The sequence below is a fragment of the Podarcis filfolensis genome, assembly GCF_964270895.1.
Source record: "Podarcis filfolensis genome assembly, chromosome: 5".
Classification (NCBI taxonomy): Eukaryota; Metazoa; Chordata; class Lepidosauria; order Squamata; family Lacertidae; genus Podarcis; species Podarcis filfolensis.
This window is the reverse complement of record NC_139608.1, coordinates 33456734-33481338: the sequence shown is the minus strand read 5'-3', so window position 1 is coordinate 33481338 and position 24605 is coordinate 33456734. Positions and strand designations below refer to the sequence as shown.

Genomic DNA, 24605 nt, shown 5'->3' with positions numbered 1-24605 from the left:
TGATAAATCTAAAAAAGCTTGAAAATGAACTGAATGCAGTTACGGATATCAGATGTACATTAACGCTCCAGTTGCAGATGGCTTTCTAATATGATTTTATTACCACCCTCCACACCACAAGAGGCCACAGTGCTAATGATATATAGTCAATGTAGTATAGTTAAAGTGACTACTGGGCCAGTGGAGAGGAAATTGCCTGTAATCCAGCAGGTAAAAGAGTGCCAGCTGTTTGAGAAGGCAAAGAGGAGGGGCAATTAAAAGCTGAAATGTGTTCTGGTCATGTTGAGCCATGTTTCCTCGGTGGCAGACTCCTTCACTTAACTTATCCTCTTATTTAAATATATGCAATCATTGCAACTCCCAGATTATTATTCATTATGGAAATATTATAATGCCAGCTAAATCAGTCTTAAGATTAGTTTCCCCCGTTTGGGAAAATAGCTCCTTTGGTTCAGAACGCCAACCTTCAAGGGGTAATTTTGTTTTTTTGGATACTAGCAGTTTTTTGTATGATTCTCTACAAGATTGTTTCTGAACTGACAATTACTGATGGCTGATAAAATATGGGAATTCGTGGGAACAAACATCAATTAAAACATTTAACAAACAAGTCACTGATGCATATTTCAAGAATAATTTATTATAATTTTGGATCAAAGATAATTGAAAAATAGGATGGGAATGGTTCAACACTGGCGTGGGGTGGGCGGGCCGCCAGGGATTTTTCATGCATACAACCTTTTTTTAAAGAAGCTAAACAAATTACTTGATATCTTGGAAAGGTGAAATTATTTGAGTTGCTTTTAACAACAGTAAGTATTAGACTATCGATGGGATTGGGTGAAGTTAGGTTTGGGAAACATGCATGATTTTATCCGCTAACCTGAAATTCATTCAAAACTAGAAAATATGCCATATATTTCTAAATTATGTGTCACTGAAAAAAGCAGTCTGAAATAAATTTTTAGGATGGCACAATATTTTGTGAAATTCTTTGCTGTATCCATTCAGGCTCCGAGTATATCCTCCATAGTTTTAAATAATGGATATTATACTTCTTCAGAAATGACTGGTTGAAGGATGCAGCCTCTCAAAGAGATTAATCACAAATGACCTTTTTCTAGAACAAAAAATCCATTTGCTTTATATAAAATTAGATCCATTTCACAAGAAACAAACTTAAAAACCCTGAAGATCTAATGATGTACTGCAATAGTTATAAAGCAGATCATGTTCGAAATGGATCTTCATGGATTAAACATTTTCACTGTTGACTTGGTTCAGGGTAGTTGAGCTATTCCCCACCAATGGCTTCATTCATTTCATTAAGCTCCATTTTATGGATTTCTTCTTCATCTTGTGCATACAGTCTGCTGTTAACATTTTCTTCACAGTAAATACACTCCTTCAAAAAAACAAGACAAAAAGTAACTCATATTTCCTTCCTCAGTGGTATCTTGTAGTTTGACATGTTACTAGAAATACCCAACAGCATGAATTTCAAAAGCGTCTCCCATACTATGTCTGAAATTTTGTGCACACAAACCTGGGAGTAAACCCAGTTAAATACAATGCGACTTGATTCTGCAAAAACATGGTTAGGGCTACACTGTAAATATGGTTCCGAGTGCTCCAACTCTGTGATTTGAGTACTCTTAAGTCTCAAATAGAAGTTAATGCTTTCATACTGAAAGAAGAAATAACCATTGAAACATACCGAATTAGTAACAGCCCCCGGTAGTCCACCCTTCTGAATCCATGGATGCACTTCAAGTAGCTCTCTCTTTTGCTCCTCCGTAAATTTTGGCTGGAACTTCTGCATTTGTTTCAGTTTCAGTTTGTCGTCTTCTAAAACAGTTTCTAAGTTTCTGAAGTAAAATATACAGACAAACCCCTTTCAGGTCTTCAACTACCCGAACATGCAGACTTTATAAATAGTTGATTATTCTGGAGCTCAGGCTTCCTGCCATTGCAGGTATTATGCCAAGCACCCAAATGCCAAATTCCATTTTGTCTGAGAAGGTAAATTAAGTTGAGGGAACTAGGAGAAGATCATCTTTAGCACATTTGCTAAGGCCACATCTGTACTAGACATTTAAAGCACTATCATACCACTTTAACAGTTGTAGCTTCCCCAAAAGAATCCTGGGAGCTGTAGTTTGTTAAGACTGCTGAGAGTCGTTAGGAGACCCCTATTTCCATTACAGAGCTACAGTTTCCAGAGTAGTTTTATATATATATATATATATATATATATATATATATATATATATATATATATATAAAAACATTATTGATAACATTATTGGCATTTGAAATTGACACTAACTCACTTCATTGTAAAGAGGATGGTTTTCCTATTTTATTATATTTCTGTATATTATATTTCTACTTGTTAATTAAGTTTGGTTAAACTGGAGGAAAGAGGCAACAGAAAGAAGTTCTGAGAAATGAATTTTTTTAGTGCTGTTTCAAGTATACATCTACTTGAAGTGGCAGTTCACAGTGCAAGCTGCTTCAAGTCTGAACTAACGTTGAATTACCGGGAGGGTATCTGGTAAGTCATCATAACAGTGTCATCTGTGTTTGCCATCAGCCGCCAGATGGGATCCTGGAGGACATATTTAATGAACTGCTCATTTTCTTCCAGTTCTGATTCCTTTGTTTTCTGATTGTTTTCTGATGAGTCAATGCTCCCAAAATATTTGCTGGTATGACTTGTTTCACTACTTCCTTCAGAAACAACAATAAAAAGGTGTGCTTTTAATTACGGAGAACAGATTTTTCATTGAAATAGCCTCACGATTTCTTAACCGCACACATGATGTTACCTGTTCCACTACCTGACATGCCGCATCCATTTGAAACTGAGCCTAAGGACTCAGCAGCTGCTGAAACACCACTTCCTGACAAAGCAGACCCAGTGCCTGAACTTGCATCTTCCTGGAGTAAAATATCAAGTAAATCACTAGATACAGAGAAGGCATCGCTATTTTGAACTTCCATTGGCGATCCAACCTGAACAATGAAAGAACAAAACCACAAAAAACAAACTGTCAATTCAAAAGGTATTTTTTGTTGTTCATAACTCCAGTTCCTAATCTAAGATTATGCAACAAGATGATGATGATGTATTACATTTGTATACCACCTTATATCCGCAAGTCTCAGGATGGCTCACAGGATAAAACAAGAGCTTGAGATTCATTTATAGTTGGCTGTTTTATTATGGTTTGTTGTTTATTAGTGTTTTTTAAAAGCTTTAAATTATTTTGCATTATATATTTTTGTCTGTACTGTAAAATGCCCAAGATATTCTTTACATTGGGCAACACATAAATTTAAGAACTCTAATATTAACTAGTACAAATCTTCCCAAGGAACATGCACAATTTGAAATTGTTTTAAAATGGAATTGTTTAAAAATTGAGCTTATTGAAAGAGCTCTCCATGTGCATAATTAGATAAAAATGTTGGCTTTTTCCAGACAGATATTTCCCAGAAAGTTACAGACAATGCTTACAGTGGAAGATGCTTTTCTGTTGCAGTCATCTGAGCTCATAGGTTTGCTCGTCACCCCTCCATCAGTTAAAGTTCCATGGCTTCCTAGTGTACCAGCAGCGCCACTTTCAGCCACTTTGGGTATTTCTTCTAATTGCAGAAGGTTCAACTGTAGAGGAGAACTGCACCTGGACTGGAACAATGGTGGTGAGGCTTGACCTTGTGGGCCAGGAGACTGTGGAGTGCATGAACGGGATTGCTCATTTCGAGATTCTACAACAATGGTCTTTTCACTCCCTGCCAGTGGATTATAGTGGAACGGTTGAGGTGGGAATGTGTTTGAGGCAGTGAATGGAGGCTGTGCTGTAAACACTGCTTGGGAAGAGAAAGAAGGCTGAGCAGGAAAGCTAGGTGGATCAGGATAAAGTGCTTGGGGGATCCCATTGTTCATTGGAGGATACATGTAGTTGGGGAGTACAAGTGCTACCACTGGAGTCATCAGAGGGTTGGGAAACTGTGATAATGGCAGGTGACAGGGATTTCCCGAGTCCTGCGATTCACTGAAAGCAGAAAGAGGCGCTTCAGGACCTGGTGGCACAGTTCCTGTTGGTGGAAAAACTGGAAGTGGGTATGTAGACATAACTGTAGGAAAAGGCATTCCTGGATAACTTGCTTGAGAAGTATCTGACGGAGACCAGGCTGTGCTATTTGGGACAAGCCGGGGAAACCTGTGTGGAGGTTTGGTACCAGAAGTTGTGCTGTCTGAAGAATTGTGTGGCTTCTGTCGTTTTGGCTTAGATTTCCTGTTCTTCCCATTTTTCTTCCAAGACTGATCTACTCCAGAGCCATGTCGTGGTCCATGAACACCTGGAGAGAAAGGCAGAAAATCTATTCAACAATGCATCTAACTTTTAAAAAGGTTGACATCAATACTCAAGCACATCTTTGGACCAAAAAGCTATTTCCTGTAAATTCTAGATACGTGGAAACTGGCTACTGCTTATAAGCAGACGAGAGACACTATGCACACATTTAGAGAGACATTCTTTTCTTCACAGTTACCAGGGCCGAACTGGTATTTAAATGAGGTTCCAGTTCTAAGCTGTGGGGAGCCCCAACACAAATCATGTCTCTTCCGCCATCTCATTAATCCTGTGTTCCACACGTAATGGCAAACCTCTAAGCTAGAAGAATAGCACAATCCTATGCATGCTTGCTCAGAAATAAGCCTCACTGTACCCAGTGAGCCTTGCTCCCCAACATGTATGTTTAGGAAAGAAATTACCTTCATTCTTTTGCATACAGTAGCAAATCATGTCCTCTTTAAATCATGGAGAAGGGGAAAACTATGCATCACTGATGATGTGAGTTTAATCCCACATCCACCTGCTTAATACTTCTAAGGTTGCATATTGAGTTTCTGGAGCAACCGATTGTCAGCCAACTACAATTTGGTTTGATAGTAAAACTGAACTTAACTAAGCACCCTGAACTGCCTATGCACATTTGCAACATGACAATGGGTTTCTTTCATTCAGATGGTGTTATGAGGCTATAAGCAAAGAGAGTCGTACCACGGTTACCAGGATGTCCTTTGGGTCTTTCTTGAAAGTAGTAACTGCAATTATATTGAAAAATATGGAACCTTTTGATTTCTTTACATTTGGTCAGAAAGCTCTGCTCTTCTTTTTGTGTATGCACTGCAAGGACTTCCTTTGTAAGCCCCAATTTCTTAAATGACTCTTTTTCTTGATTCTTTTGAGTAGTGGTAGATGGTGGAGCAATAAGCTGACTCTCCATGGGTTCTGTTCCACTGGGACCATCTTCTATTATTTCTAAAAACAAACAAACATTTAGGGGAAACAAAGTGAAATGTTGATCTCATTTTCATCTAATCAGAATTTGTTCTTCCAAATTCGCATGATCTGTCTTCCCATGGTTCACTTCTACATAAAAGAGCACATAGTCATTCTTAAAATCTATTTCTAAAATTTATAAAAGTCTATATTCCTCTTAGAAACTGTAAAGCAGTACTGTACCTAGTTCAGGCTGTGTTTTTTTGTCTCCAACATGAACTATGGTGCTGCTGTAGCTGCACTGACTGGTTAAAGATACAACGCTCTCTGGCTTGCCAGGCAAAGTTAAAGAAGTTAAGTGAGCACCAACAACAGCAGAAGCATTCGATTTCTCAGGTATCTCCAACTCCGTAGGGCCTATGTGGGATTTTGACAGCACACTTTCTTCTCAAATACCAACATATAACAACACAGAGATACACACACACAAAGAAAAGAACAAGAAACGTATAAATTTAAGTTTCTCGAGACAAAATAAATGTGATGGCAAGTGAAGAATACAGTTCAGGTCTAACTAAATTACTTTGAGGAGTCAAACACAGTTCCCACCCCTACTTAACATGACAAGTGATACTGATTGACAAGTTTTTATACAGTGCATTATTCGTGGAAGCAGCAGAGGCTGGTCTGTTAGGCAAATGGGGCACTGCTCCACCAAGCTCAGTCTGCCCTCAGCCGGCCCCCACCTGCCTGTCTTCTTACTTGTCTACAACCAGTCAGGGAATGACTGTGCCTGTCATTGGCTCTGGTGCCACCTGCTGTTGGTCTCCATGCCTTCCACCCCATCAATCCCAGCAGGCACCAGCCACCACTGAGTGGGACTTACTTCTGAATAAACATGCATAGGATTGCATTACAAATTCGGTTAACAGTAAATACCTGTGGGTGTTTTAATGTCATGCCTTTTCTCTCTAAGCATATCAGAATTCAGTGAAGCAGCATTTGAGGAAGGCTGTGATTTATTCACTGCATCACCTGCACTGCAGCTTTCCAAATACCTACAAGTCAAAGCAAAAAACCCCAGAAACCCTTGGTTAAAAACACACACCCTGATATTCTTAGAAATAAAGTTGTCAGTTCCATATAGCCATTGCTTTAGTGGAGTGGAATGTTGTTCACCTGATAACACTGTCTAAACAGCTGATCTGCTGATATGAATAAACAGGTTGCTCTCCCCAAGCCAGTTCTTCTGCAGCCAAACTCCTCTGACAAGCCATTCCAACAGCATCATTTTCTGCTGGCTGAGTAGCACTTTCCACGAGGTCACTGGATTTCGCTGTGTAACAGAAACATCCCAAGAATGTTTATATATGGACCTTTCAAAAGCCAGGAAGCTGCTCAATGCACTCCTGGGAACATAGGTGGGGGCTTTAAGTATGAGCATGTGAGAGTTTCCAGCCTACAGCAAAGCTGTTTGTGCAAAATGACAACTACAAACAGGGCTGGGTTGTGTGCACTTGACCACACATTGTGGACAAGGTATTGCTGGTTAAAGCTAAACTATTGGAGTTATTCCAAAATCTGATTCCAGATTAACTTGGCTATCATACCTGCATATTTTTTCTCACTTTCAAGCTTTGATCTGGAATTGATGAAGACGTGCTCTTTATTTTTGGCCTCACGTCCATCTTTACAAATACCTTGAGAAGAGTTCTAGAGTGAAGATTTAAAACAAACAAACGAGTTACTGAAAAAACTTACAGTAAGCCATACACGGTAATTGCTGATTGGGGTGAATGAAGAAGGTATTAGACTTCTGTTAGAAAAAACCCCAGGGTCAATTTCCCATTAGACTGAAACTATTAAGATAATATAATGAAAATCTTACAGGCTTGGGTATCCTCTGGGTATCTTCATTATTGTTCCCATTGCTGTCACTGGATGAAGCCACACTCATTAGGTGCTCATGTGATCCATTGCTTCCCAAACTTCCATAGCCACTAGAGCCACTGTTATGTACAGGCTAAATATAAATATATACACACATTTTCAACAGAAAAGAAAATGACTAGCTGGAGTCTATATACTGCAAATATTCTGCATACTGTAACTAGTAAGAATCAACCAAGCAATCAAGCAGTTCAAGAATCAAGCAAGCTATCAAGAAAGTCAATAGGGTTTTCCTCATATTCAAGAAATAATTTTAGAATTGCACCTAGAACCTGCATCTTCACAGACACAACCTCCTGTATAGGCAGACAATGATTGCAGGGATATATTTTCATGATAAAACAGGATAACAGGATAAGCCAACATTCTAGTTAAGAAAATGAATGTCATTTTGCAAATCACCCGCAGCATAGGTGACATGACACACCTGGGAAAATGCAAGTACTATCAGCAAGTCCATGCTCCAGAACAGAAATGGGGCAAAAATTGAGTCAGCATACCCATAAAACCCCAGTTGTTCTAGTTTATGGTGATGTAATCCCACTAATTTCAAGGTGAGCAGTCCAGTTTTAGTATCGCTTGAGCCTTCTTGTCCATAAACCTACAGTCAACAGAACTGCTGAAGTGAATAATACTGCAGTGGCTGAAGTAATGATAAATTTCTTAAATAACTGAGAAAAGAAACCCAATGTTAATTTCTAGGTCAGAATTCTAAGAACAAGTATCTAAATACTTTGTAAGCCTACATTACTTTGGGACAAAAATTTATGAACATTTCACCCTATAACAGTCTTCTAGAGGAGACCCCAGAGGTTTAGGTAAATTTAGATTTAAAACACAGTAAGGAAAGTGTACCTGTAATAATAACCGATATATTTGCTCTGTAATTTCTTGGATGCTAGGGTGAAGGATTTTCTCTTCTGCGCACTGAGGTGTAAACACATCTTCGTTCAACGGACCACTGTAAAAATCATTAATAATATCTAGAATACGACAAATGCATTTGTTTCAGTTATATCAGCCCTTGTTTTTCTATTGCATCTACAAACTTTTAAACTAATAAAATATTCAGGCTTACTCACTCCAAACATGACTTCTTCATTCTGAAGTAATTCTTGACAAGATTGGAAAGATCTGCAGCACTTATAAGTTTCTTGTTAAAAGCATTTACTTTATAGCACATATTTAAAAGAGCAATTTTTGTGTGTACCCTCCCTCCTCAACAAATCTATGTTCAGAAAGATGGTTGCAAATAGATTCCATTTTCTTATGTGTGAACTTTGCATGCTCCACACATTTGACAAACGTCTCCATAATTACCAGTACTAAATACACAGAAGCAAAAACACCAGAACTATCCCAAATGTAGTCAGATATTATCCAATTATCACTGGTAAAGCATTTTTGAGCAGTGGCCATAATGTACAACAATTATTATTGCATGAATGTTCTACATTGAATGGAGGTGGTTCTTGCTACTACTAATATGAAAGCCAGCAACTGTTAGTAGAAAGGTTTTCCAAAAGTTGTGAAATATCCACATCATAGGGGCAGCAGATGTTTCAACAATTTAATTGGCACACTGCCATTCTGCAACTGCATGAATAACTTTTAAAAATAAAAACAGGTGCAGGAGCCTGAACTGGATTTGGACCCTGTCGTGAAGTGGGGAGGGGCATTAATGGAGGATTTAATCCTTTGTCCCCCAATCTGGATCAGGTCCTCTGCACTTGCTATTTTGTACTTGAAGAAAGGTGCCCATTAACACCAATAGAAGTGTTTCTTCAATGCAAATAGCACATGAGCCCCCCCCCCCACCTCAGATCAGGTCTGGACTTGGAGTGGGGGAAAGGGTTAAAGTCCCCCTTATATCTGCCAGCATCTTGATCCAGAATGGGCACTCCGCACCTGTTATTTACTTTTAAAAAGCCACTCCCATAATTTCTGGTTATGTAATGGAATGTGTTTCCGAAGATGTATAGATCAGCTCTTAAGAATTATTTTGGGGGATGGGCAGCATTTCCAATAGGTTGTTGCTATTCAGGTAGTTGTGGAAATCGGGTTTCCACATTATTCTTTTCAGTATTTAAGAGACCAATCTCAAATAATTCATGACACAAGAACCTTCATTTTTATTACCACTTATTTACTTACGTTCTAACTTTGTGTCTTCCAATTATAAAAGAAATCTTTCGACTCCAGGGATTGATGAAACTGGACCAGCTAGTATCCAGAGTTATGTATTCACCATTTCTGGTGCAGAACCTGATTGGTGAATAATCAAATGGCTGTCCACCGCACTGAAGAACTGTAACAAAAAATAATTGATTCAAATTTCAGCTTTATTGTAGAAATATTTACAATTTCTCATTTTAAATGATCCAAGCATTTGTAATTCCCATGATTTCACATTGAAACATTTAAATAAAGGTATCAAAATTAAATGTGCTTGAGAACTGAAGACTACTGATTCAATTTCAATTTATTTACGGCTATTAGCCCATAAAGAAGACTACTGAAAATTCACAGCTAAGCATTACTCTATTTTAAAATGCTTCCCTAATTATTAATATTATCTATTTCTGAGTGGGGTAGAGGAATTTGTGGTGGTCTTAACATCAACATGGGATCAAATGGGGCTGTGGGTGTATAAAGAGTCAGTGAATAATGTGAAAACACCAGATGTTATAAAAGTTTCAGTACTAAGCAGATGTAGACCTGGATGGGAGACCCATGTACAACCTAAAACAATAAAAAAAATTAGAACAAAATATATGGGTGCATTAATAACATATTACTCCTAATTTAATACAGTGGTACCTTGGTTTACAAACTTAACCCATTCCGGAAGTCTGCTCTTAAGTGTTCTTAAACCAAGGCATGCTTTCCCATAGCAGCGAGGGGCTCAATTTACACACACTCAACAGGAAGCGAAACATGTTCTGCTTCACAGACCAAAACACCTACTTCCGGGTTTGCAGCGTTCTTAATCCAAGTTGTTCATAAACTAAGCGTTCTTAAACCAAGGTACCACTGTATGATCTAGCTCATGAGTCTACAATAAACAGTGTGTGTATGTTTTTATGATCTAATAATCAGAAGAGCAATGAACTGATTAAAAGTTACCAAAAACTATATGAGGATCCCTCATCCTTTATTTCCCCCAACCTTCATGAAAAACACACTATGCAAAAGGAGTCACCTACTTTTTTTGTGAATTGCTATCATTAAAGGTCTGTCACTTGGATGAAGATGTACTAAGACAGGAGTTCCAATTAAGTCCTGAGGCAAGTATCCCAACAAAGGCACCGCTCTAACAACAACAAAAGGTTAAATAATCATGAAGCAAAATACATTTAAACACAGCCTTAAGTTCATTTACAGACTTTGTTGAAATAAAAACAGAATGTTTGGACTTGTATCAGGTTTAGTTCTGCAAACCAATAAGCGGAACCTAAATATTACTGTGTAATATTTACGACACTCTTTTCTGTGTTAATTGTCAGGACGTAAGAGGCAACTATGAAGCATGCAACCTCCGAAAAGTCTAGTAACTCTAGCAGTTGTGGTCACCTGTGATAAACCAGAGTGGTTTGCCAGGTGGGGCAGAGCTACTACATTGGCTTTATGGCAGGAGAGTCTCTCTTGCTTATCGGGGGGCGGGCAGGTGAGATGGCAGGGAGGTCAGCACAGTGCAGACAAAAATATACTATACAAAACAGAAGCAGGGTGGGGTGGATTAAGTATGCCAACTTCCTGGCAGGTGGGTTGCAGCTGCTTATCAGTAGCGGGTGAGGTGGTGCGGAGGTTGGCATGGTGAAAATGCACCATCAGAAGCACCAGATTGACTATGCCAGTAGATTTACACCACAATAACCTTTTCCCTGCCTCACCTTTCTCCCTCCTGGTAAGCAAGAGTGACCCACCTACTGGGAAGATGGCGTAGTAGCTCTGTCCTACCCAGCAAGCTGCTATAGTGACCATCTTCCCCCTTTTCCTACATAGAACAAGGTATCAAAATAAGATTAAGTTATGCAATTTCAGTATGAGTAAATAAAGAAAAAAGGAGCTAAGAGGTCATCCTAGAAATGCATCCCATCACTGTTTTGAAGAACATTTCAAGAAAATGGGCATCAGAAAGACCTCTCCTGTCCCTAATGTAATACGGGTCAAACATGGATCAAATTCACAATTAGATTCACTAAGAGCTATTATTATTTTTTAATATCCTCATTATTTAAACAACTGCAAAGGTATCCCACCGAGGACATTTCACTATAGTCACACATCAATATTTCCTACCTATTTTTGCATTTTAGTCAATACTATAGCTAAAGACACAACCATGTATATCATAGTTTTAGTAGTTCACCTTTCATCTACATCTTGGAACAAACAACTTGGGGTGTGTGTAGTTGTAAATATCCTTTTATTAGAAGGAATTCTGGGCGCTGAAAGGAAAAAAAAGGACAAGGTTTGTAGAACTAGAGCATTTATATGAACAAGATGCTTTATTTCAAGCACAAAAATAATTGCTGTATTATTACCTTCATAACCAGAGTGGACCTTTTCTGCAAGCAACACACAACAAAGCTGATCATCTTCATCTTGTACTTTGATAAGGTATGGAGTCATACGAAATGGGTGGTAGCAGATCTCACTAGTATGCTCCTCTTTCCCTGCACTAAAAATTAAAAGAAACAACAGTTGAGTTCTTATAGTTTGCATAGCCCACAAGCAGAATAAGGTATTTGGTAGGTGCATCTAAGCGATGGGCTTTGGACTATGCTACTTCCATGCACATATGGGGACTCTTAAACCCTCCTTCTTACTAAAGCATCCTCTGAAAAATCACCAGTGAAAAATCAAGAGACTCTCCAAGGTGACACTCTAGGAAGTGCAAGGAAAGGAAAAAGGCCAACCTCCCGTTTTCCATGACCATCTATGTGCAAGGGCCATTAGGCCTTATTATGTGAGAAGCAATACGTACAGTAGCGGCCAGGTGGGACTCTATTGCTGTTCTCCTGGTTTCCCAACACAGGAGTTACAGTCGCTTACTGAGGGGAAGAAGGGGAGGGGTAAGTTATGGGGAGAGAGATGTAGTCGAGTCACTCTCTTGGTAAGCAACCCACAGTCTTGGGAAGCCGGGAGAGCAATAGAGCCCACCTGCACCACCTCACTTGCCACTACTGAATATGCAACAGCCTAGAAACTGCTTTTTGTGGTGACATCTTAAACTGTAAGGTCTATTCAGCTTTCAGTGAGGATTCTGGAATTCATCTTTGTAAGTCGGCTAAGCCACATACCAATGAACATAAACAGATTGAAGCAAAACATCTGTTAGTCCCCACGCTGACTTAAAATTTTGCCTCACCTGATGCGGCAGAAAAAAGACTTTTCCTCCATGCACTCCTGGGTGGTAGACTCTATAAAAATATAAAAGTATGAAAATGACTTTATAATCTACAGTAACAGAAAGAAGTGTATACTCTGAAAGTCAGAAAGATGTCCCCTGTAATTACTCAGCTGAAAACAATGCAAACACAGAGTAACTGGCAGAGAAAGGTGCCTTTCTTCTTGTTATTTTAGTGCAGTTAAGAGAACTCTACATTGTGTTTGCACCAAACTAATTTATCTAATACTAGATGTAGTTGTTAAAATAGGTTTTCAAAGCTATAAGAGAAAATTCATATTTTAAAATTTGGAAGCTCCTCCCTTATCAAATTTGCTATCTCTCAGGGCATCAGAAGACTGGGAAGTAACGGCATGAAGGTTGTTGTTCTATTCTGAACAATACAGTTTTAAAAGCTGGACAGAGTATATTCACATTAACTGTATGACGTTCCAGTGAAGGGGCTGGAATAATATCAAAAGTAAAGTCTTGTTTTGCCAAAGAATTGAACGGAAGTATGCACAAAACAAAAAAAAAAATTATTCTGGGACCTTAAAAACTAATACAAAAGCTTTCCTCACACAGAGCCCACCTTGTCAGACAAACAACTCAAGGAAGTAAGCTCAGCCCCATGAAAGCTTCTGCCACAATAAATTTTTTCATATTGTTTTTAAGATACCACAAGGCTCCTTGTTGATTTTGAAGCAACAGGCATACACAGTGACCTCTCTGGAGCATGTAAGTACAGTGCTTAATCATCCTATTAGCCAGATGAAATGAGACAAAACAGATCAGAATATATAATATTCGTATCTAATAGCTACAAATGACTGTGCCAATTAAAAAGAGCAAAACACTAAAGAAACTGCAATTAAGCAAAGACATATCCTAATGGCTCAAATGCAGATGAGCAGTGGCGGGGGGGGGGGGGGGGCAACAATTTAAACACACTTACCAACTCCATTGCAAATAGTCCAGGATGGCAATCTGTATGGAGTAGTAGAGCTGTAGAACACACTGACATCCTGAGGTGCCAGAAACTCCACAAATTTGGCATTTTTAAATACATCTTTCTTACAGTGGAGAATAGAGGCAGCCTGATCGGAGATGTACAGAATTTTCCCAGTAGCCAAAGAAACAGCTACAGCAAACATATCCTTGAAAAAAACACAATAAAGCACCCAATACACAGTACGTCAAAACTAGTTCGGTCAGGGAAAATGTTAAACAGAAGTTTTGTGAGTTACAAATATTCTAAAATAATGAGACATGGTAGGTTTACATTTTTTCTTGTTAAGAGTATTAGTATTTACCTGCATATTTATCAATGATTTTTTAACAAAAATGTGGCAGTTGTAATCTAAAGCATATTTTCTTAGATGCCACACCAGAAGAGTAACTCCATATAAGATTGTGTGGAGTACTCCAAGCAGTCATCAACACAATCTTCTTTGCCTCTTCTCCTTCTTGCAGATTGCCTTTGCACTTATCTGAGACAGACTTCCCATTTACTTAGAAAGAATAGGTTCCAATGGCTTACTCTTGACTCTTAACTATGGTTACACAATTATGAATGTTGAGTCTAACTAGACCAAGAGCATTCTCTGTTCACAATGTGACAGATGTATGCTTTACCTTGGAAGGCAGTGGTTTCCTAGATTTTATTTTTCATTTCCTACAATGTTATCCTGTCTTTCCTCCCAAAAGCTGAAAGCAGCATGGGGATCTGGGTTGCTCACCCCAATGTAACTTCACACAAACTGTGTGTAGAAGACAGGCTGCCCTGGGGTCATCAGTGATCTTCACAGGCAAGAGGGAATTTGAACCTACATTTCATAGACCAGGTTTAACACTTTAACCACCACACCACACTGTCTGTGACGTAACACGGTGTACGCTGTTATTCGATTTAGAAATATAGAATCTGTGATTATTAACAACCGTGAATTTCTGCAACTCCCAGTTCAGTCTTTTAAAAAATCATTTGCACATGTGTTCATGGGCAAGGATACTCACTGCATTCTTCATGATGTATTCTGTTGTAATGTTTTCAACATCTTCCACAGTATAGGACAATACATCAAGGCCACATGGATAGCTTTCATTAGTCATCAACAACTGGTAATATTCTTCATTGGCTACAGGAGAACAAAGTTTATATTTTGAATAACACTGTTTACATGGTAGTCTAATTAGAACAGAAAAGTAGCTCAGGAATATGCATCCTACCATCAAGGTTTCCAGAGCCTTAAACAAACATTAAGAAAAGACAACCTCTTCTATATATCTTCAGGTTGCTAAGCAGGTAGATGGTAATCCCCTCCCCCACCTTGGGTTATGACACCAGCTCTCAGGTGGCAGGTAAGGCAAGAGAGAGAGTGTGTGTGTCTAAACATGCAAGCGGTATCTTGTTTCAGAGCAGTTAATTTGAAATTTTTACTCTGCAATGCTTTTACACTGTTCATCTGCAATACATGTTCATACTGAATAGATATCAAACAACTCCCACCCTAGTGTTTTAGCTGAAGAAAGTAAAGACCAAGAAGAGGAAGGTTATGACAAATGAAATGTTCCATGAATCCAACCAGCATACCAAGAGACACAGCTATTAATTCAGAATCTCTCTTGCTGTTTCCTACTGTAGTTCAACAATGAAGTTTAAATTTCACAGATTCAACAGAAAGGTCTGATATAGTTACCTCTGACTTGCTTAATGCTTCCAAGTGCATACTTCAGGGTTGCCAGGATACTAGGTTTGCCTTTGATCCTTTTATCAGGAGGAAGATGCCTTTTTAATTCCTGCAATGTTTTTATTAGTTCCTTCTGGGTTTTAGATTTAGATGGTAGTTCGCTGCTAGACAACATGAACAAAAACAATTCTGGTTTAAATGTAGCTTTGTATTCTGCAAAGCCCAAGTTCTTAATGTTTATTACTTAAGAGAGCAAAATGATTAACTGGATGCAGACTGGGTATACATTGCTCTTAAGACTATTGAGATTTATAATTATTTCTTCCTTACATGGAGTGTTTGTTCATATAAGGATCTAAAAGATGTGTGGTATGATCATTCTTAATTTACTGTTATTTAATATAAAAGAGATTACTTGAGAGAAGACCCAATGGAATTAATGGACAAGACTAATTTAGTTCTCTTTATTTCAATGGGTGAGATCCAACTGCAGCAGCTGTTAGTGCAACACAATACTAGTAGTAGAAGCCCTATTCTTAATGTAGTAGGGATGCCCTCGTGGGATTTCACAGGTCAGTCTGACTTCCTGTGAGATCTCATGACAGCATCCCTGCTGGTCCCAGAGCCAGCACATCAAGCAGGCCTTGCCTAAGAAGCAAGGTAGGGAGCTTAAAAGTTCTTTTGGTGCCTAGTAACCCAAGAGGACACAGAGTGAAAAGAACATTTAAACTCTGGCCTTGCTTTCTGTTCAGCATGCTGACTCTGGTCCCTCTTCACTGTTCGTGGCAGCCCAGTTCCAAGGGAAACATGCTTTTGACTATAGGTGACTTTTGCATATACACTTTACCCTTGGAACCGAACCCCCTCATAAGATGTGAGCATGTTACATTTCAAGTTAGGACTTAAAAACCACCAACACTCTCAGTATCTCCATATAAATGACTGATGAGTGGGGCATATCCAAGGCACCATATTGGATGATTTTGTAGCTACATTAGTGCAAGTTACATATACATTCTCTCTCTCTCTAATTCATTCATACAACCAAAAATACTATGTAGCATCATTACCTTTTATAGCAGTCTAAAGATTCCATAATCATAGTTGCTTCTTTCCCATTTTCTTCACCCTCATTGCTATGTGAATCATGCCCACTGGAGTAATTTTCACTTGCATCATTTCCACTGGATCCACCATTCATTTCAATATCTTCCTGAAGGGCTTCCAAATTCTGTTCATTCTTCATTTGAATATCCATGTTTTCTGCATTTGCCATTTCCAAATAGTCACTCATTTTGAGCAAAGAACTTCAGGGTGAATGACTGTTATAAAATATTTCAAAGAGTTCAAATTGTTTCATATAGTTCAGAATCCAGCTCCTCCGTTATAGAACAGAACACCTGTACTTAGCATAAGCTGCCGTACAGTTCTGATATTTTTAAAGCCATCTTTGTTATCAGTATTCAGCATTTTCAAATTTTACATCTGAGTTCACCTAGGAGGAAGAAAAACATTTGTTGAATGAGCATGCAAAGAACTACTGGCTGAATCTAGATGAAGTTAGTCACACTTTGGTACCACTGAAGTCAGCAGATCTTAAATGTATACAACATAGTTTGCATCTAACCCCATAAATATTAATTGTGAAAAAATGTGTTAATATTCTGGTTGTATTAACAAAATTAGCATATTGTTGCAGGTCATATGGTACATAATCACTTTAGATTTTCTGGCTCACCATTTCTATATAAATGATGGAAGGTTAGAGAAATTGTCCAAAAGCGCTTTCAGAGTTAGTCTCATTTAGGAGACTTAATATAACCCTGATGAACCAAAGGTTTATATACCCTAACTGAATTTTCTAGACATTTTACATCTTGACCCAAGCTTTCACAAACATGCAACACTCTTCTTCCCAATTATCTAGAGATGCATGCAAGATAATTTGCTTTTGGTTGAAAGAGGAATTGCACTTTATGGGCACTGCTAAACTACATGCCAACTACAAGCTAAACTCCTGCCAACCTTGCAGTTCGAAAGCACGTCAAAGTGCAAGTAGATAAATAGGTATGCTCCGGCGGGAAGGTAAACGGCATTTCTGTGCACTGCTCTGGTTCGCCAGAAGCGGCTTAGTCATGCTGGCCACATGACCTGGAAGTTGTACGCTGGCTCCCTCGGCCAGTAAAGTGAGATGAGCGCCGCAACCCCAGAGTTGTTCGCGACTGGACTTAACTGTCAGGAGTCCTTTACCTTTTTAAACTACATTACTACTGCTAGCCATACTTGGATACTTTCTATTATGAAACTTACTGTACTATTCCTCTTACACCAAGAAACAGCCTTGAACCAAATAGCAGCAAGTAACAAGAGGGAATAAGCAAATAATTGGATATAAGTATTTGCAGAGCCATAAATCTATATTGAGAGATATGGTCAGCTACTGGGATCACATCATGAAAGACAACTGTCATGCCTTACCTTATATTTTAAAAAGAAAGGTTGGCATAAATGTACCATACATCACGGTCTCTCCCAGCTAGCATCAAAAAGCACAACCTAGGTCCAGAATGCAACGCACTTAAACCTTGTTTCTTCCTCTTCTAATGTTAATTCTCAGCCATTAGGATCCGGACACCTCTAGAACTATAAAATATAAGAGGAATACCTGGAATCCCACCCCAATGATGTTCTCTACAAATATTTTGGAAGCACATAAATGCCAAAGATGGTCAGTTATGCCAACCCTGTAACAAATAACTATTTAGCCTTTCATTTACAAAAGAGCACCAAGATCCGATTGTCCTTAGACCTTCATAGTTTCCAATTAGATTTTTCACTGACAAGTGGATTTTTCAAGCAACCTCTTGATGTATTTTTTAATAACTCTGGAACAAAAGGTATGAGAAGGGGGAAAAGGCATTACAACTTAAACTAGGTTTATACAGAAGTACCCATGAAATCCAAAAAATGTTACACTATAAAATAGTTTCTAACAGATATAGAATTAATCAGAGCTCAAGAGCAGATAGCATTTTAAGACCAGTGTGGTATTTACAAAGGAAAGTACTTATTCCCCCTAAAACACACACACTAGCAATTTTTTAAAATTATTTTATTTATTTAATAAAATTTATACACCACTTGATCATAAAAAAAAATCAAAGCCGTTTCCAAAAAGATAAAACCAAGAAATCAGAAAAAATTTACAGTACATGAAAACTTTTTCATTAAACAAAAAATTCAAAACATTTCAACTAATTCCTAAGCATACTTTAAGAGGATGTGAGTTCCTCTAAACTACTCAGTCACCAAGGTATCAGATGTATGTGTGAGGGGGTGCGTGCGTTCTTATTATAGTAAATTACTGTATTTTTTGCTCTATAAGACTCACCTTTTCCCTCCTAAAAAGTAAGGGGAAATGTGTGTGTGTCTTATGGAGCGAATGCAGGCTGCGCAGCTATCCCAAAAGCCAGAACAGGAAGAGGGATCGCTGCTTTCGCTGCGCAGCGATCCCTCTTGTTGTTCTGGCTTCTGAAATTCAGAATATATTTTTTCTTGTTTTCCTCCTCCAAAAACTAGGTGCGTCTTATGGTCTAGTGCGTCTTATGGAGCGAAAAATACGGTAAGAATTAAGGATTTTAAAGATTGAAAACATACCAAGCACCTGTTTTAGGGGACACACCTTTTTCACGGGCTTCGAGTCAGTCAAACCGTTCTTTAGAAGAGAGCAGAAGTCGCACCTGTAGCATTAACAAAGACAGTTGTAAATTGGCAGTTTTTGCAATGAAAAAATCCAAACAAACTTTCAAAAAAAAATTCCTTCCAGTAGAACCTTAGAAACCAACTAAGTTTGTTATTGGTATGAGCTTTCGTGTGCATGCACACTTCTTCAGATACACTGAAACAGAAGTCACCAGACCCTTATATATAGTGGGAGGGTGGGGAGGGGTATTACTCAGAAGGGTGGTGGGAATGGGTGATTGGCTGATAGATGTGGTAAACCTGTTGATGACTTTCTGTTATAGTAACAGGTGTAGATTTATTTATTTTCAATTACTCCCACAGTACAATTCAAATAAAATATGGACCATTATATGCAGCACATTTGCTTTCTTAACACCACAGTGCAACTATGAAATTGACAACTAACCAGCACCTTATACTAGAAAAGTGCTGACCACTACATGCTTCCAGCTAAAACTCAGAAATAACACACTGCCTCCAGCCAAGCCTTACAACATAACCATATTTGTTCCAGTTACTGGGACAGGGATTTACCGGTAAATAAGGAAGATGCATATTAGAAATTAATGCATCAACATTTGTTTTTTAGGAAGAAGAGTGATCATGGTACATTCAGGCATGGCTAACATTTTAACATGCCACTTTTTTTTTATAGAGGCATTCATACCTCTTGTAGGAACTGACCAAGCACCTCTCTCCTGAAAATCCAAGTCTCCTAGTCAGGTTTGCAACATCAAGCATTTAATGCAAGTTAATATTCTAATACCATTTCCTGCTTAATCAAGAAAAACTAAACTTTTCTAAACTTCAAATGGTTCCACCATTTTTATTTGCATTCCTCAAGAGAAATAAAGTGGAGATGTAACAGATCTGTTAAATTGCCCCCAGTTATACCTAAGAACAAAGGTTGCATCCCTACCAGGTACAATGGTACCTCCGGTTACGAACTTAATTCGTTCCAGAGGTCCGTGTGTAACCCGAAACAGTTCTGAACATGAGGCGCACTTTCGCTAATGGCACCTCCCACTCCTGCTGTGCTACCAGCATGCAACTTCCGCTCACATCCCGGGGCAAAGTTCGCAACCGGGAGCATCTATTTCCGGGTTAGTGGAGCTAGTAACCTGAAGCATTTGTAATGAGGACGGTATGTAACACGGGTTTCCACTGTACTGTTCATTATAACCATCATTAACTGACAGTGCAAAGCTGTGCATGTTTGCTCAGAAATAGGTCCCATTGAGTTCAAAAGAGCTTTCCTCCAGGTAAGTGGGTATGGCAGCTTTTGCCAACCTGGACCCCTCCAGATGTTTTGTACTACAACTCATGCACAACCTTACTAGCTGGGGCTGAAGTGAGTTGTAATCCAAAATATCTGGGGGGAACCAGGTCAGCAAATGCTGGTAAACAGAACTGCACTCACAGTTTGCCAATAGTCTTCAACAGCAGACACATCTTTCTATCTCATAACCATCTCCAGATTTTCACTACAGATACTATAAGAATTAATTGGCTTGTTGCTATGTTACTTAGTAACTAGGCCTTTTTTGGCAATGAAAACCAGTCTGTCATAGGTATGTGCCATGTGTTTACATAATAGCTTAATGACAAAATGTTTTCACTGACTCAGCTATGAGCAAGCTACATTTGTTACTAAAATCATCTTTGCACATAAATAGGTCTATGACCAAACCTCTACTTGTCCTTTCTATCATATGCTTCTGTATGTTCAATGTATGTTTAAATGAAAAGCTGTCAAGAAACACCAATATTGTAACATTTGTTTTCAAAAGAGAACCATTCTTACAAATGAGGTAAGGGTTTTCATAAAAGGAAGCTGAAAGGGTAAATTAAAGATGTTATTTGACCTGCCCCGAATCTGACACTTTAACCCCTTAATTATATTGGATTTCAGTGTAAAGTCTTGTCCAAATGATGAAACAAGAGGGCTCCACAAATTCTGTCAAAACTGAGAAAATAAGTGTTCTATACATTAAGGCCACCACATTTAAATACGATAAGAGTGGGAAACTAGGGAGAGAAAAAACTGATTAAGGATAAGGGACATTGCAGAGAAGTTGAATGAGTTATTTGCATCTGTCTTCTCTGCAGAATATACAATTCGAAGTCATTATTTCAGGAATGGTATCTGAAGAGCAGAGTGAAACAGTGACAACAGATGAAATTCTCAGACTTGGCAACAAAACTAAGAATTAGAAAGTCACAAGACAGAATGTATTGGAAACGACAGGCAAATTAGCTTAAATATTATATACATACACACAGAGAGTGCATACACATATAGCAGAACAAACCTCACAAAAAAGAAGAATCAGCATGGATTTTGCAAAGCATAGTCCTGCCTCACCACACTTTTCAGTTCTTTGTCAGTGTCAACAAGCATGTGGATGGGAATTATTTGGCAGACATTCTAGTCATGGACTTTCAAACAGCATTTGACCAAGGTTTTCATTAAAAAAAACCGGGTCCTCTTATGGTTCACTATCTTCTGACAATTGGGGAAGCAATGATAAAGTAACTTTCCCTGCCTTTCAGAACCAACACCATTGTTAAAATCAACTCTGAATTACACACACAAAAAAATCATGAATCCTAAGTCAGGCAACTGAAAAGGACCTCTAACTAGCAGGCTTTTAATGGGAAACCAATAGAGGGGGAAATAGTAGACTGCACCAGTGGTTTATTATGAAAACCACAAGCCTCAGGCCAGGGCCCTGTTAGCCTGTATGAAAATCCAAGCCTGGTCAGAACAGCTTCAATTCCATCATCAGAAAAAATAAATCAAGTGCAGGGCCAAGTACAGATATTCTCAAGTACTCTGCCACCTTGCCATGGGCCACTTGAATGGACCTCGGAGATCACAGCCTGAGAACCTCTATTGCAGAGCATGACATGATTGCCTCTTTTTGATTCAGGATATATGAACCCCAAAGTATAGGGGGTAGGGAAAAAATAAAAGCACTGGGAGAAAGGAACAGAAGAATTGCCAACAAAAATAGATAAGATGTCATACAAGTTTACTGAAGTTGTTGAAAATATCACCTTCTAGTCTTAAACAGAATAAGTTTTGTTCAGCCCAAATGCCCATCATTTGCTCCCCATTTTGTACTAGAGCTGACCACCATCTTAAAAGTTTCCAGTTCCGCATTTGTCTTTCTACTACTAAAGAGCTTTCAAAATTCCACTCCTGTGTTTCATAAAAAGCAGCAAGGTTCTTCCTTGTAATTCCAGGCCACAAGTACAGTTACATAAATGACTGTGTCAGAGGCGCACAAACAGCACGCCTGCTTAAAGGAACACAGCAGAAACTTGAAATATCACTTCTGATAAAAACTTCTCACCTTGTTTCAACTACTAATCTCAACTCCACCTATCAACTGCTATAAATGATGTATCAATTAGAGCTCCAATCCTATGCATATCTACTTGTGGAAAAGCCTTATCAATAAGGTGAAAATTACTTCTGTATAGGATTAGACTACAGTACAAGTTCTTAAAGGTATTTTACATCACTGGGAAAGGCTGCAGCAGGTGTTTTCCTTGCAAATAACATTCTGAAATCCCAAACCAATGAGAAGTACTCAATGCAGTATTTCTTGAAGTACTATACTGCTGCACATATACTAGTATCATAATGTTTTAATATTTTAAAGATGAGAGTGACATGAAAGTTTACTATCCAAACTAGTTTAAAAAAGCAAAATTATAAAGTCTTTTGAGAAAGCAAAAGATATAACTTGCCATTCCTTCTCAACAATGCCCATTTACTTATGCTGCCCATACACTATCTATGAATATAACAGGTGTACTACTCTGAATTTACCAGAGGAGTACTAAAAGACGAAATACTGTATCACTTTTGTAATCTACAAAACTATTAAAAATCCAGACCAATTTAACCACTATCTAAAATGATAGCCATTCAGCACTAGCAAACATTTGCATAATCAATCATAAACCTAGGGACTTGTTGCTAAAGACACATCTAATCTCAGTTACATCACATCCTTCTGCAATGAACTTGGGGGGGGCGGGGGCGGGCGTACAAAATTAACAAGGCATGCAACCAGCCAACGGGAAAAGTTTACAGCACCTAGAATTAAAAACACATCTTGGCTCACTGAAAGCGCAAGTGAAGCATTAAGTGTAAACCATTATTCTATCCCACCACCTAACGCTAGGCTCAAAGGATTAGAGAAAGCCACCCTGGCAACCACTGCGCAGCTTACCTGACAGCTCGCCTCCCTGCCCCCCCCCCGCCCCCACCAAACGTACAAATCGTGTAGTACTGCCTTCAACGGAGCCTATGCAGAGTTTGGCCACGACTGACACACGGAAAGCAGTCCAGTGACCCAGCGGTGGCCTAAGCGATCCGGTAGTGCCAGTCACTTACAACCCCCCCATGGGAACCAACTCCAAGGAGGCTTCGCCGCCCCCCCCATAAAATATTTGACTGGGCCGCCCCCTCCACAAGTTGATGGGCACAGCCATTCAAATGCTGTTCGCGCACCACGTCATGTGATCGATTATGCGGAGCGGGGCTCACCTGCCCTCTCCCCCTCCCCCCAATATTTTATTCCAGTTGGCGCTGCAAGGGGCTCGCTCCGGTGCGTGCATTTCAGGAGCCTTATTATTAGTAGCACACTTACACAACCCAGGCACGCGCGAGGCCACTTCTTAAAAACTTCCGCTGCATCCCGATCCCCACGTGTCCTACGGCTGCCGCCGCCGCCACCCCCCCCCCCACGCGGGGGTCGCAGAAGCCACGCAGCTACATTATCTGCTGTACTTCATACCGCCGCTTTTCATGCCCAAGCACCTCGTTTCCTTGAATCCCATTTAAAAAGGAGAAAAGAAAGACGACCCCCCCCCACACACTGCCGCACAGCGAAACGCCACAGAATAAGAGGAAACGTGGGAACCTCCTCCTCCTCTTGGTTCAGATTAGTTAAGCCCCTCCATCCCACCGATACACAGGCAGGAGACCCCCCCCCCCACGAAACCAACCCAACCCAGGCATTTTCTCCCGCGCACAAAAGCAACCTCGGCTCCACCGGCGCTGCCCCGTCCCGCCTCCCTTTTCCTCCCGCAGGAAGGGGGTGTGACGGGCAGGGAAAAGGCCAGGCCTCCCCGCCCTCCGAACACCACCAGCGCCGCTTGCTTACCCTGACCGAGGCTCCCGCGCCCCCCGCGCTCCAGCCCCGGGGGTGGCGGCGGGCGCGAGGAGCGGCAGACCCGCCTGGCGGAAGCCGCCGGTTATACAACGAGTGACGCTGCCTGCCTCGAAAGGGCTCCGCGGGGGCGGGAAACGGGGCGGGGGAGAAGGATGGGAGCGGCCGGCAGTCCTTCCTTCGGCCACCCCTTCCCTCGTTTCTCCCCTCAACGGCTCACTCGCCGCCGCCGCCGCCTCTTCCTTCCCCGGGAAGCGGCCCCCTCACAGCCCGGCAAACTCCGGGCTTCATACCGTCAGAAACGTGACCGTGCCTGAGGGAGCCCGCTCGGGCGGGCGGGGAT

The 24605-nt window shown here is 39.8% G+C and overlaps 1 protein-coding gene across 16 annotated transcripts; it reads right to left on the bottom strand.

The window, feature by feature from the left end:
* Positions 1–620: 620 nt before the first annotated feature.
* On the bottom strand, positions 621–24605 carry PER2 (period circadian regulator 2). Of its 16 annotated transcripts, XM_083613696.1 has the most exons (24): positions 24257–24599; positions 18951–19069; positions 17494–18693; positions 16400–17216; positions 15339–15493; positions 14656–14777; positions 13595–13796; positions 12622–12673; positions 11795–11931; positions 11620–11698; positions 10454–10560; positions 9402–9555; positions 8103–8208; positions 7186–7320; positions 6908–7010; positions 6477–6633; positions 6237–6355; positions 5541–5744; positions 5076–5336; positions 3524–4368; positions 2832–3018; positions 2544–2733; positions 1718–1868; positions 621–1405 (listed from the first exon to the last, which is right to left on the bottom strand). In XM_083613696.1, exons 4-24 carry the CDS (start codon positions 16621–16623, stop codon positions 1295–1297), a joined length of 3801 nt encoding a protein of 1266 aa, XP_083469822.1. In that variant the 5' UTR covers positions 16624–17216; positions 17494–18693; positions 18951–19069; positions 24257–24599; the 3' UTR covers positions 621–1294. The 16 variants fall into 16 exon arrangements, with proteins under 16 accessions (XP_083469822.1, XP_083469814.1, XP_083469813.1 ...); XM_083613688.1 differs by lacking the exon at positions 17494–18693 and having other exon boundaries at positions 15339–15490; positions 16400–16824; positions 18987–19069; positions 24257–24605; XM_083613687.1 differs by lacking the exon at positions 17494–18693 and having other exon boundaries at positions 16400–16824; positions 18987–19069; positions 24257–24604.

Coding starts and splice junctions, on each gene's coding strand:
- PER2 (XM_083613687.1), bottom strand. CDS start 16,623: ATGAGTGACTATTTGGAAATGGCAAATGCAGAAAACATGGATATTCAA. Junction 8,209..9,401: donor GGAAGACACAAAGTTAGAAC/GTAAGTAAATAA, acceptor TGATTTTTACAG/TGGTCCGTTGAACGAAGATG. Junction 6,356..6,476: donor TGTTTAGACAGTGTTATCAG/GTGAACAACATT, acceptor TTTGACTTGTAG/GTATTTGGAAAGCTGCAGTG.